Consider the following 11034-nt stretch of genomic DNA (forward strand, 5'->3'; position numbering starts at 1 on the left):
CGATATGAGGCCATCGCGGAAAGTCGTGATTCTTGCGCTTGCCGCCACTGCGATAGCACAAAATGACACGCAACCTGAAGAGAAACCTGAAGATTGGGAGTCTGATCAATGCGATTGTTACCTAACGGACGGTCGGGACCCAGGCTATTACACCAAACACCGATTCTGGGACTTTAGAAATCTTGCCGAGTATGCAGGGATTCCTGATACCATCGCAGGCGAAAATGCTTCCGCAGAAGCCGACGTTACAAGCAAATACTTCAAGACCAAAGCGTGGAAGAACTTTTGGTCAATTCAAAGCTGGAGCAATCGCAGAAGTCACGATACTTTATCGTACGGCGCCATGTTCCCTATGGTCAACTCGCCAAACAACATCTACATCAGATCAAATCCGGACAAGAACCCTTCTTCTGAAACGTATTTATCGATGCGGACAAATCGACAGGAGGAATTCCAGGTTGCATCAGAGTTTGACTCGATTGATCGATTCCAATTCCTGTCAATCCGTTTCATGGGTCGCGTGCGCGGTGCACCTGGAGCTTGTATGGCTATGTTCACATACGTTCCCGCTAAGGAGATCAAAGACGTCCAAGAAGCCGACATGGAGATTCTGACGCGCGAAGACCACGATCGAGTGCATTATACGAATCATCCCGGCTACAGTGCCACCGAGCTATTTCCCAAGGCTACTCGCAACATAACCTTGCCTGATGGGCTAAAGTGGAACGAATGGGTGGAACATCGCCTGGACTGGACGCCAACTCAGTCTATCTGGTATGCCAATGGCATCGAAGCAGCTAATATCTCATTCCAAGTTCCTCGAGATCCATCTCTGCTCATCTTTAACAGTTGGGGTGATGGAGGTGTTTGGACACAGAACATGACTACAGGCCAAGAAGCATACATGGAGTTGCAGTGGCTTCAAATGGTTTACAATGAGAGCGATGTTTCTGAAACCAAGCGTAAAAGAGACATGGATCAAGACGTTGGCCCACGTGGAAGGTTTCTGCGACGAAGAGGTGAGGCTGTAGAGAACGTCTGTAGAATGGTTTGCAGCATTGATGAGGACGATGGAGTTGGCGCGGTGACTTGGCTATGGGGTAACAACACTGCAGCCAGCGTATTATCAGGCCATGGCGTTTGTGGGAACATGAGTGCTCTGATAACATGGGTGATTGGGCTGATACTTGTATCGAGATGGATGTAAAGACGTGGTTGTCTGATTGTTATATATACCTGAAATAAATAATGCTTGAATTAATACGTATCCAATTGTAGATTAGTCTCTTCCTAGACTAGATTGAGGATTGTTAAAATAAAGTTACCATGATGTTTAGTTTAGGGCGAGAGGATATAGCCGCAAGTGCACTAGACCTAGCCCTATTGAGCATTACCAACAGCCACCGTTCCCATTTCAAGACTGAGTGTGAGAGACAAACATCTAGCTATTCACAACGATCCTAGATTAAGTCTTAGATGCATGGCTTTGTTGTCAACTGCGGCAAAAACCGGAGGTGGATTTCGGCCTCGGGCATTGAGCAACCAAAGCATCATTCTGGGCTGCACTAAGTCTTCTTGGTTGATACAAGGCCACATGAATTGGTCTTTGAACTTAGAACCTATCTCTCTTTGCTGATTTGTCTCTCGACGAAACGCCTCAAAGTCAGGGCGATGAGATGCCGACATTGCTAGCCATGCCTTGAGAAGAATCTGGAGTCGTTGTTGGCGTGTCTTGCCAGTCCATCTTTTGTGGATAGTAGCCTCGTGGCGTTGCGGTATTTATTTGAGAAAGTCGTAACTGGCAAAGATGCTGCTTGAATACTCGCGAGCTTCCTTTCGAACCTTTGCAGGAGTTGCAAACTCGGGCATGGGAGCGCCTAGAGATTTCATGAATTCCATTGGATTGGACCAGTCAATTTTGGATAGATCATCTTGGTTGCCGAATTGCGTGGTTTCTTGCGAGAATGGACCAAACTAGAAATCTTGTCTGAAATTCATGTTCAATATTCTATCAATAGCGAAGCTAGACCAGGTGGTTCATTTGTACAGTTGATGCTTGTGTTCGTTTGGGGGGCCAAAAAGATCAAAGATGGTGGCTGCCAGGCTATGATTGGCTCAATTGATTTCCAACTGTAGCCTGAGGCACAGATACCCTATAGCATTCCTCAAATTCGCTTCAAGTTCAAATGTGAGATCAACATTTGAAACTTCTGCTATTAAAGGAGTAGAATTTCTTGATTTGTTTCTACTACTAACTCGACCTAGCAGCGACTAGGCTACAATGGTTGAAAAGAGACGGACACAGTAAAGCGGTCCTTACACATCAAACATCTCGAGTTCGTGAGGGAATGCAAGAAAGTTCGGACATTAATTTAGTGCTTTACATAAGTATAATCGGAGAATATTATATCTACGAGAGGCATTTGGTAGTTGCAGACTAACCCTGACCCTGAAATAAGATGTATTTGGTCAATTACCATCTTAGCACCTCCTATACATCAAATTATACCTCTCCGGTTACAGAACCGACTACTGACTTGACATTCTCTAAGTATCCGAATTGAGGCAATACTCAGCTCTTTGCCATCCTATTTCCATTCCCAGTTGACAAATGACGAGAAATCGTCTATATCGCTCAAATCTTAGTATGTCTTATGAAGCGTGTGAAGCGCCAAAGCAAGTGAGAGCGCCATCTCGGTTTCCAACGAGTCGATCTGGCGTGATTAGAAAAGCTCGCAATTTTTACATCAAATTAAAAAGACCTACTCAAGTCAATAGAGGCATCTGTCGTTCCACCGTTGTTGTTGACGCATCTAGAAAGCAGGATGGTGCCACTCAAGCGCATATCCCTACAACTCCCTCCCATGCCACCACTAGCATACTACGTCAGCAGGGTATACCAAAAAGATAAGGACAGACAGCATGCTTACTTCTCTCGAGCAACCAGATTGCCACCGTCATTAGCAATACATTTGCTGAGATTGAGAAAGGAGTCGCTCCAGGCACCCTTTTCTTTGCGACACCATGCATATAAGGAAAAGCGGTCTTTCGGATAGTTGGCATTACCACCTGGCTGAGACACAAGAATGTCGTGACAGGTTGCGGCAAAATCTGAATCGGCAGCTACACGAAAAGACCCCAGGGCGAGGAGAATCAAGGTGTTGATCTTCATTGTGATAGGCGTTGGTAAATTGAGAGATGTGGAAGTGTTAGGAGTGTTAATGCTTTGGTCTAAAAAGAAGTTATTGCGAGGAATGTGTCCCCTTTTATAGATAAAGCTCTCGTTCCTAAATACTTCATGTCACTTTGGGATCAGCCTTGATCATTACACGAGGCCCTACTAGGAGACCATAGTTACTCAGACTTCGCATCAGCTTACGTCAAGATGCCTCTTCTCCTGTACTCAGTAACCCTGCGCACCAGTGCCAAGACTAAGCCGCGACAGAATAATTATGCCCTACATGAGGAGCTTATTAGGACTAAGTTCTTTATGGTAGGTAGAACTGGCTATGATACGAAACATATATCCATTTAAAGCCGAATAGCCGAATGAGGGAATAAGCTCAATCGGCAGAATCCCCACTCGCACCGCAACTAACAGAACGACAGTAGCCTCGAAAAGAGAACGACAAACCTACCATCTGCACATGACATGACAAACCCGAAATTCCAAATATGAACATAATTTACGTCAAATGAACCAAGAGTTAAACGTCTTAACGATAAGAGAAGGAAGTAGCAGACTAACCAAGACACACTAACCCAGCAAAAAAAGAAACCATGTACCTTGGACCACAGATAGATAAACAATTAAGCATCCATTCGTAACCAAATTAGGATTATTAAACGCATTTAGCCTAAAGGATACAAACGGTATATTCTAAATACATTTAACCGTAGCTTGCATAGCATCTGAAAGCTCAATGAGGAAGCAATAAACGACCAAGTAGCACATTGTAAGCCATAGCCACTCCGCCAGGTGATTAATTTGTACAGTTGATGCTTATGTTCAATTGAGGGGTCAAAAAGATGGTGACCGCCAGGCTATGATTAGCTGAATTTCCTTTCCAACGATCATCTGTAACCTGAGGCATTATCGCAGGCAGCAATGGCTGTTAAATATCCGACTTGAGACAGTTTAAAAGTAGAGTTTCTATTGCACAATCACTGGCAATGAACCTCTCTACCCAAGAGTAACGCCTGTACAAGTATAACCACCATATAGATTCCATACAATGCCATACTTCGATCTTACCCGAGATCCTCTGTTTCCAGCCGCCAATATTTATGCTCATTGATAAATTCCACGATCTCCTTCAGATCTACCGGCGAGACAATTCGCTGCACCCATCCAGACTCCATATTGTATATGTAGTACTGCCCGTTAATCTCGATCACAAAAATGGCCTCGTTGCTGTTGTAAGGGGTTCTGAAGAGCGGCTTGACCACTCCGGAGATGCCATAATGGCCGACCAGATCAGCAACTTCTCCATCTTCGCCCCATTCACTTTCACTACCAAAGTAGTCGTATTCGACGGTCCATCCGGTGGGAGGTTTGACCTGTTGAGTGTTAGCTCTGAACGTACATGGTATTGGAAGTGCAGACATTAGTGTTGGTGACGACTTTGCCATTGACGACCTTTGTCAAAGATGTCATTTTGCATGCGATTGAATAGAGAAGATAGATTGGATAGATGGAAGTCGTATAGTTGATTTGGTCGCCAGGTGTCAGGTGGGGGAGATGTGCTGAGTATTAAATACTCGAGAGCGAAGTGGAACTGATGTTAGGAATGAGCCGAGAGCGTACACGGCGCACGGCTAGCAAGCTCAGGTGTTCTAGTGAGGCTTGCAGTAGCTTGTTAGAACTAAGCTGAATTATGAGACAGGTCTAATGGCAAAGCACTTATCGCATTGTAGAAAATTGATAAAATACCGGTTCTTGTCACTGCGACTGACAAGTTTGTACATAAATTCCTATGAAATTTGTCACGGCTAGCTAAATGACACAAGCTATTATAAGTTAGGTATGTGTTATTTAATGAGGAGAGAATAAATGAATGGAAAAATAAAAGCCTTTACAGGCTGTTCCTGCTTTTTTTGATAGTCTGACCTCTGAACGGAATGGTGTTCCAATGAGGCTTGCAGTAGCTTCTGGGGAACAAAGCTAGTGACGGTGAGAGTGTACCGTGGTTCACTGACTCCAAACGTCGCCCTTCTGAATGACAAAGGTGTCGTAGGAAATCATCAATAAGCATAAGTTCAAGCCAATAGTGTGATTGTAGAGAATTCTCGGGTTGTCGACGAAAAGACAGAAGTAGTGCGGCAAAGATAATAAGGCATGACGCCATATATAAAGTCCCCTCACGCTTATGCCTCCCTTGCTGACGGGCCCAGTTTGTGGCTGGCTGAATACAGACAGTCAATGCGCCCAGCCCAGTCCAGCGGGATACCTATCAGTGTTGCTTGTTAGCTTGTGCAATGACAAGACAGAACGCGTCATTCGGTTGCACAAGTACAGTTTGCTTATTGGTCTTGGATTTATGCGTCACGTGCACCTTCCACTGCATACTCGCCTATTCATTTTCCGTCCTCTATCCAACCCCCAGTTCTCCTTCTTAACATTACAACAACAATTTTATAACAATTGAAAAGCCCACCTAGCGCCTACGACTTCCCTCCTATCTTTTGCCAACAACGAGATAAACGCGACAATGGAAGATATAGAGCTGCTAAAACTCCCTCTCGCGTTCCAGAACGGCTCCGCCCGTCTTCTCACTGGGGACCTGGTCGTGCGAGACATTGAGCGCTGGTGTGATCGAAAAGCCGACAAAGGTGGCGTCAAGCCAGTCATGGCCGTTGTCTATTTCAACACAGGCGCAGATGCAATAGACTACGTCAAGATCAAAGCCCACGTTGCTGCACGGGTAAGTCAGCAGTACTATAGACCAGAATGAGGACAATAGCTAACTGATCCACCGCGCAATAGGCTGGCGTCAGCTATTGGGTATATGAAATGCCCGTCGATGCATCAACAACACAGGTCATGACTCAAGTCAAAAAGCTGAACAAGAACCCTCGAATCCACGGCATCCTGATACAGCGCCCATTGCCTCGCCAGTTAAATGAGCCAGAGGTTATGAGATCCATCAATCCTATCAAGAACATTGAGGAATACGCCAAAGGCCGAGCGAACAATATTGCTGCAGACGCCTTGGTCCGCTTGTTGACAAAGTATGGACTACGGGAGTCGGCACAGCAGGCCAGGATCCAGATTGTCGGTTTTGGGAATATTATTACAAAAGAGTTCATCAAGCAGATGAAGAGCCAATTTCCCTACGTAAGTGCGTCTAGAGGCTTCGATCCATCTTATGATGCCAGTAAAGATGAACATGAAGTCCTTCAGATGGAAGTCGAGGCGCCACGCGATTCCATAATTATCTCGGAACTGCATCGCGGACCTGGCTTCATCAAATCATCCATGGTTAAGTCGGAAGTTAGTGTTCTTGTTGATCTTGGCTTCTATGTTACAGAAAAGGGCGTTCTCGGCGATGTGAGTCATGTTCTCTTTGACAGGAGTAGTCTAGCAATTGCACCAACACCGGGCGGAGTACTACCTATCTTGTTGTGGATTATGATGGAGAGGACAATTAAGGCGAAGAACTTGACTATGAAGGAGGAGATGCAAGGTTGCTATTGCATGGCTATGTGAGATAGTAGAGATGGCATTAGGAATACCCCGGTTATAAAGACAGTGGACGAACAACTAAAATACGCTTACAGAATAGAAAGAAGAAGCATGTATCCTGGAACTACAAGTGCATAAACAGTCACATATGCGTTCATGCATCAATTAAGGCTTTCAGGGGAGTTAAGTTAAGAATGGAACCGGATCACTCTCAACATAATCTATCGTAGTTTGCACAGCATCTTCAACTGTTATTTACAAAATGCAGCCACTCCGCTAATCGCTATCTGAAACACCCCACAGATCAAATCCCGGCTCTCCAGTCGCAAAGCCTACTAGTGCCTTGATATTCTCCCCGGCTTCTACTTCAATGGCACGATTATCTGCCAAGGTTTTGAGGTCAGAAAACAGGCCATCCTTCAACTCCACTACCATGTCCACTGTCGCTCCCAGACCTGAAAAACGTATGCATCGGTCAAGTCTTGACAACTCGGCTTGAGGAATTACCCCACGCAAATAAGCCTTGAGCGAGCGTGACTTTTTGACGCAGCCTTTGATGATACTCTCCAAGGCGAGAGCGTCTGGCGATGTTGGATGAATTGTCGGGATACCTTCTCTTACTTTATCGAATGCAGCCAAGGCCCATGGTAGCTGTGAAGAAAGTGTCTGGAGAGGTACTGGTACAGATTGGGTGTCTGTGGCAGAGTTGCAGATTTCAATAGCAACTTTGAGGGCGGTTGTTACATCCCTGATGCGATTGTGTAGAATGATGACATCCATGGCGACAATAATATTCTGTGGCTACAAAATAGCCATTAATAATACCGCAAGATAGATATAATAATGATTTCAGGTCCAGTACCTTACATAGTATTTTGAAGTGTAGAAATGGCCATGAGAAATAATATGTAGCGTGCTTTTGTTGTGACTCATCGTGAAACATAGCCACTGCACCGCCTGGCATCCCCTACTTGGGAATATCTGACAATAGATATAAGTGCTTACAGATACGTACCAAGAGTAAGGCATAATGGTACACTCTTTATTGTTTTTATGTATTGACTAATTTATGTTCAGCCTTGTCTTCCTTGATTATCGTGATGGAAAGCAAAATGTGGCTAGGGAATATTAGCTAAATTCTGCTGACGCTAAGTACATACAGTATCGTGACCTTGAGTAGGGACATATCGGCTACGCGGCAATCTAAAAGACACGAAGGATCACATACAGTTGAAACTCCCAACTAAGTGGAGAGCAAATCTTATGCGGACCGGTTCCGTAAAGAGGCTCGTTGGTAAGTGGTTACTGAAGATCCACAGGATCAGATTTTATCTAATCGATCAGATAATCAGTGGTAATCTATCCACATCTTAGCGGGTATGACCAGAGGATCAGAGGCAACGCCTCAGGTGAACTCTTGATCGGTCCAGTAACATGAACTCATGGATACTATGATGTAAGAACCTGGCCACAGATGCGGAGCTTACCAGATCCTTCAGCTTCGGATGGTCCAAGAATTGCGGGAGTTCTTTTCCGCTTGACCTAGAGCATGAGATTCAGTGGAACCCATTAATGACTTTCCAAGTATAAATAGCCAACTCTGAAGAATGTTGTGTTACATCATAGACACAAATAACTCGTCAAACTCAAGCCACCATCAACATGTACTCTCTCACTGTATGCATCCCCTCTTCTAGCAATAATTATTATTCATAAACTCACACATGTCATAGAAGTTCTTCGTCGCCGTCATGGCCCTCACCACCTTCGCCACGGCCAGCCCTGTCGCTGAAAAGAGCAACGCCCAAGGCCTCGAGGCTCGTGGTAGCTGCTTCGGATACGCCAACTACGCGGCATGTGCTTCTGCTCGTCGTCGATCTTGCCCTCATGGCGCTGGCCAGAACCAGTGTTTCACTGCCGCCTCGCGTGCCTGCCAGCAGAACTGCTAAGCGCTGAGTTGCTCGGACATTATTGGATTATGGAGTTCGCATCGTGGTTAAAATGACAGGAAAAGTATATTACAATCTCTATATCCAAATTGCAGTCAAATACAACACCATAGGGGTTATTTTGTTCCACTCATCTTTGTCACTTGTATCAGATACAGCATGAGTCAGTCGTTGAGTCCTTGTTTCCTTGTCTTTCATCAATCTTACACCGGTATACGGAGACGAATAAGTGGATTAGTCAGCATGCTTATTATGACTCAATACAAGAGTACAAATTCCATGGAACTGCTTTCTTCACAGTCGATTGCTAAACAGAAAATAAAATAACAATGAGCCTCAAATTTACTACTCTCGATGTCTTCACAAAGACCGCCTTTGAAGGCAATCCACTGGCTGTGGTGACAATCCCACCACCAAGCCAGTGTCCTCCTCTCACCCAAGCCCAAAAACAACGCATCGCCCGCGAATTCAACCTTTCAGAAACCGTCTTTGTCCATGACGTCGAGAATCATTCAGAGTCAAGTGAGAGACAAATTGACATATTCACTCCGAAAGCGGAACTCCCATTTGCTGGTCACCCGACAATTGGCACTGCAGTCTTTCTTCATCCTCAAGGTGTCAAAACTATGATTGCCAAAGCAGGGAAGATTGATCTTGAATTTGATGCCAATGGCTCTGCTCGTGCTGCTATTCCACACAACGTGCGACTTCATGCTCATCGCCTCACCCAGCCCGAGTACGAAGCTGGTTCAGATGGCCAGATCGCTCAAGTTGCTGCAGCTGAGTATGGCGCGCAGTTGTTCAGTATTGTCAAAGGAATGACTTTTGCGTTGATTGAGCTACCATCTCTCGACTTGTTGGGTGCTGCAAAGATTGGAGCAATGGCTTATATATCTGGAGACCTACAAGATGAAGGTTGGAAACACGACTTTGACTCGAGGAGATACTACTTTGTACTTCTAGACAACGAAAGGTCTTCTGATGGAAATAAACTTGTGCAAAACGTTCGGACGAGACTTGTCAAGCGAACAATGGAAGACCCTGCAACGGGAAGTGCTGCCTGTGCATTGGGTTGCTATCTGGCGCTGCACAAGCTTTCTGCTGTTTCTGTCCAGTTCAGAATTACTCAAGGTGTGGAGATGGGACGAGAAAGTCTAATTCTAGTTGATGTAACGATCGAAAAGGATAGCAATGGAGAGCGCAGGGTTAAAACAGTTCATCTTGGGGGAAATGCAGTCGAGGTCATGAGCGGAACCCTACGTGTCCCCTGAGGAAAGTCTTGTCACATAAAAGAGCCACATTTTATTCCAATCTCTTTATCAAGGTATCTACGGAAATTGTCTGAACAGTATCTTTATCCTCTGCTAAAAATTACATAGAGCCCCGCATTGAATCTTGTTCTTTGGCGCTGTGGATGTAGTGCTCGATACTCACCTGTCTCTTAGGCAAGATACTACCTGCCTTTTAGACAATCTGCTGCCTGCCTCCTCTTAGCCAAGTAGCCACCTGACTTGTTTTTATTCTACCCGCATCACTCTGACTTTGCGAAGCTTTTTCTTCTTTCAACTCCATCATCCAATGCACCGGTCGCGTTTTCACGCTTCTCAAGCTACTAATTCGATGCCTGCAAGAAAGGATGCATCCAAGCAGCAAGACTTCGGTCAGATAACGCATCGGCTCAATCCCGTGCAACCTGAGCTGGGTCAGTGATTGCGAAACTCCTGATTGACCACTGCCCTGAAATTCGGCACCGAAATATTCGGCACACCAAACCCAAACTGTTCAGCAACTCTCTATTGTCGGATATGGACTGGCAAAACAGAAGCCGGGCAGCCCTCATTAGGAAAAGAGATTTTCTATTTTTGCTGTACTTGATTAGGTAGGTAAGCACAAAATATTTGGCCATTCCCATTGGGTTAAGATACGGGGTGGTGTAGGAGTTTCGCAATCACTGACCTAGCCCAGGTGCCTGCCTAGAATAGCCTTATTCCGACCTGAGAGTGATTTGGGTTGACACTATTATTAACAAACCAACGCAAGCTATAGTCTGGGAGGCCCTATGATCAGCTAAAAAGCCTGACTGTACAGAAGGGTATGAGAAGAAAACTAGAATTGTAAAATGCAACCCAGGTACTGAAAGACATGCAGCTTGTTTTGCCTCTGTGCATCTTCCGCCTAGGTATGCCATAGCAATTCAATTCAGAAAGTTGGCTTTGTCAGGCATAATCCATAAGATATTAGAAACATTGACCACTTTAACCATAAGAGACGAAATGAGCAGGCCACCTTATGCTACTTAGACTATGCTCTTTAGACTGTTTATTTTTGTACACTAAGACGTGAATTTCGCGGTATCGACATTAATCCTTCGGCAACACCCGTATCTTGGCGCAATGAGAT

The 11034-nt window shown here is 45.1% G+C and overlaps 6 protein-coding genes across 6 annotated transcripts; 3 read left to right on the forward strand and 3 right to left on the reverse strand.

Annotated features, from left to right (window-relative positions):
* Positions 1-9: 9 nt before the first annotated feature.
* On the forward strand, positions 10-1207 carry FGSG_10621 (uncharacterized protein; the record flags this gene model as incomplete). The annotated part of the gene is made up of 1 exon (XM_011321324.1): positions 10-1207. The coding sequence occupies exon 1, from the start codon at positions 344-346 to the stop codon at positions 1205-1207; it is 864 nt and encodes a 287-aa protein (XP_011319626.1). The 5' UTR covers positions 10-343.
* A 1445-nt stretch (positions 1208-2652) lies between these two features.
* Positions 2653-3172, reverse strand: FGSG_10622 (uncharacterized protein; the record flags this gene model as incomplete). Its single annotated transcript, XM_011321325.1, has 3 exons — positions 2653-2714; positions 2767-2813; positions 2931-3172. The coding sequence occupies 3 exons, from the start codon at positions 3170-3172 to the stop codon at positions 2653-2655; spliced, it is 351 nt and encodes a 116-aa protein (XP_011319627.1).
* Positions 3173-4251: 1079 nt separating this feature from the next.
* FGSG_10623 (uncharacterized protein) lies at positions 4252-4657 on the reverse strand (the record flags this gene model as incomplete). The annotated part of the gene is made up of 2 exons (XM_011321326.1): positions 4252-4560; positions 4607-4657. 2 exons carry the CDS (start codon positions 4655-4657, stop codon positions 4252-4254), a joined length of 360 nt encoding a protein of 119 aa, XP_011319628.1.
* A 1054-nt stretch (positions 4658-5711) lies between these two features.
* Positions 5712-6823, forward strand: FGSG_10624 (uncharacterized protein; the record flags this gene model as incomplete). The annotated part of the gene is made up of 4 exons (XM_011321327.1): positions 5712-5924; positions 5987-6337; positions 6404-6705; positions 6781-6823. 4 exons carry the CDS (start codon positions 5712-5714, stop codon positions 6821-6823), a joined length of 909 nt encoding a protein of 302 aa, XP_011319629.1.
* Positions 6824-6961: 138 nt separating this feature from the next.
* On the reverse strand, positions 6962-7871 carry FGSG_10625 (uncharacterized protein; the record flags this gene model as incomplete). The annotated part of the gene is made up of 4 exons (XM_011321328.1): positions 6962-7486; positions 7553-7666; positions 7701-7725; positions 7846-7871. The coding sequence occupies 4 exons, from the start codon at positions 7869-7871 to the stop codon at positions 6962-6964; spliced, it is 690 nt and encodes a 229-aa protein (XP_011319630.1).
* A 1092-nt stretch (positions 7872-8963) lies between these two features.
* FGSG_10626 (uncharacterized protein) lies at positions 8964-9905 on the forward strand (the record flags this gene model as incomplete). Its single annotated transcript, XM_011321329.1, has 1 exon — positions 8964-9905. One exon carries the CDS (start codon positions 8964-8966, stop codon positions 9903-9905), a length of 942 nt encoding a protein of 313 aa, XP_011319631.1.
* Positions 9906-11034: the final 1129 nt, after the last annotated feature.

Source organism: Fusarium graminearum, chromosome 1 (assembly GCF_000240135.3).
Source record: "Fusarium graminearum PH-1 chromosome 1, whole genome shotgun sequence".
NCBI classification, from domain to species: Eukaryota; Fungi; Ascomycota; class Sordariomycetes; order Hypocreales; family Nectriaceae; genus Fusarium; species Fusarium graminearum.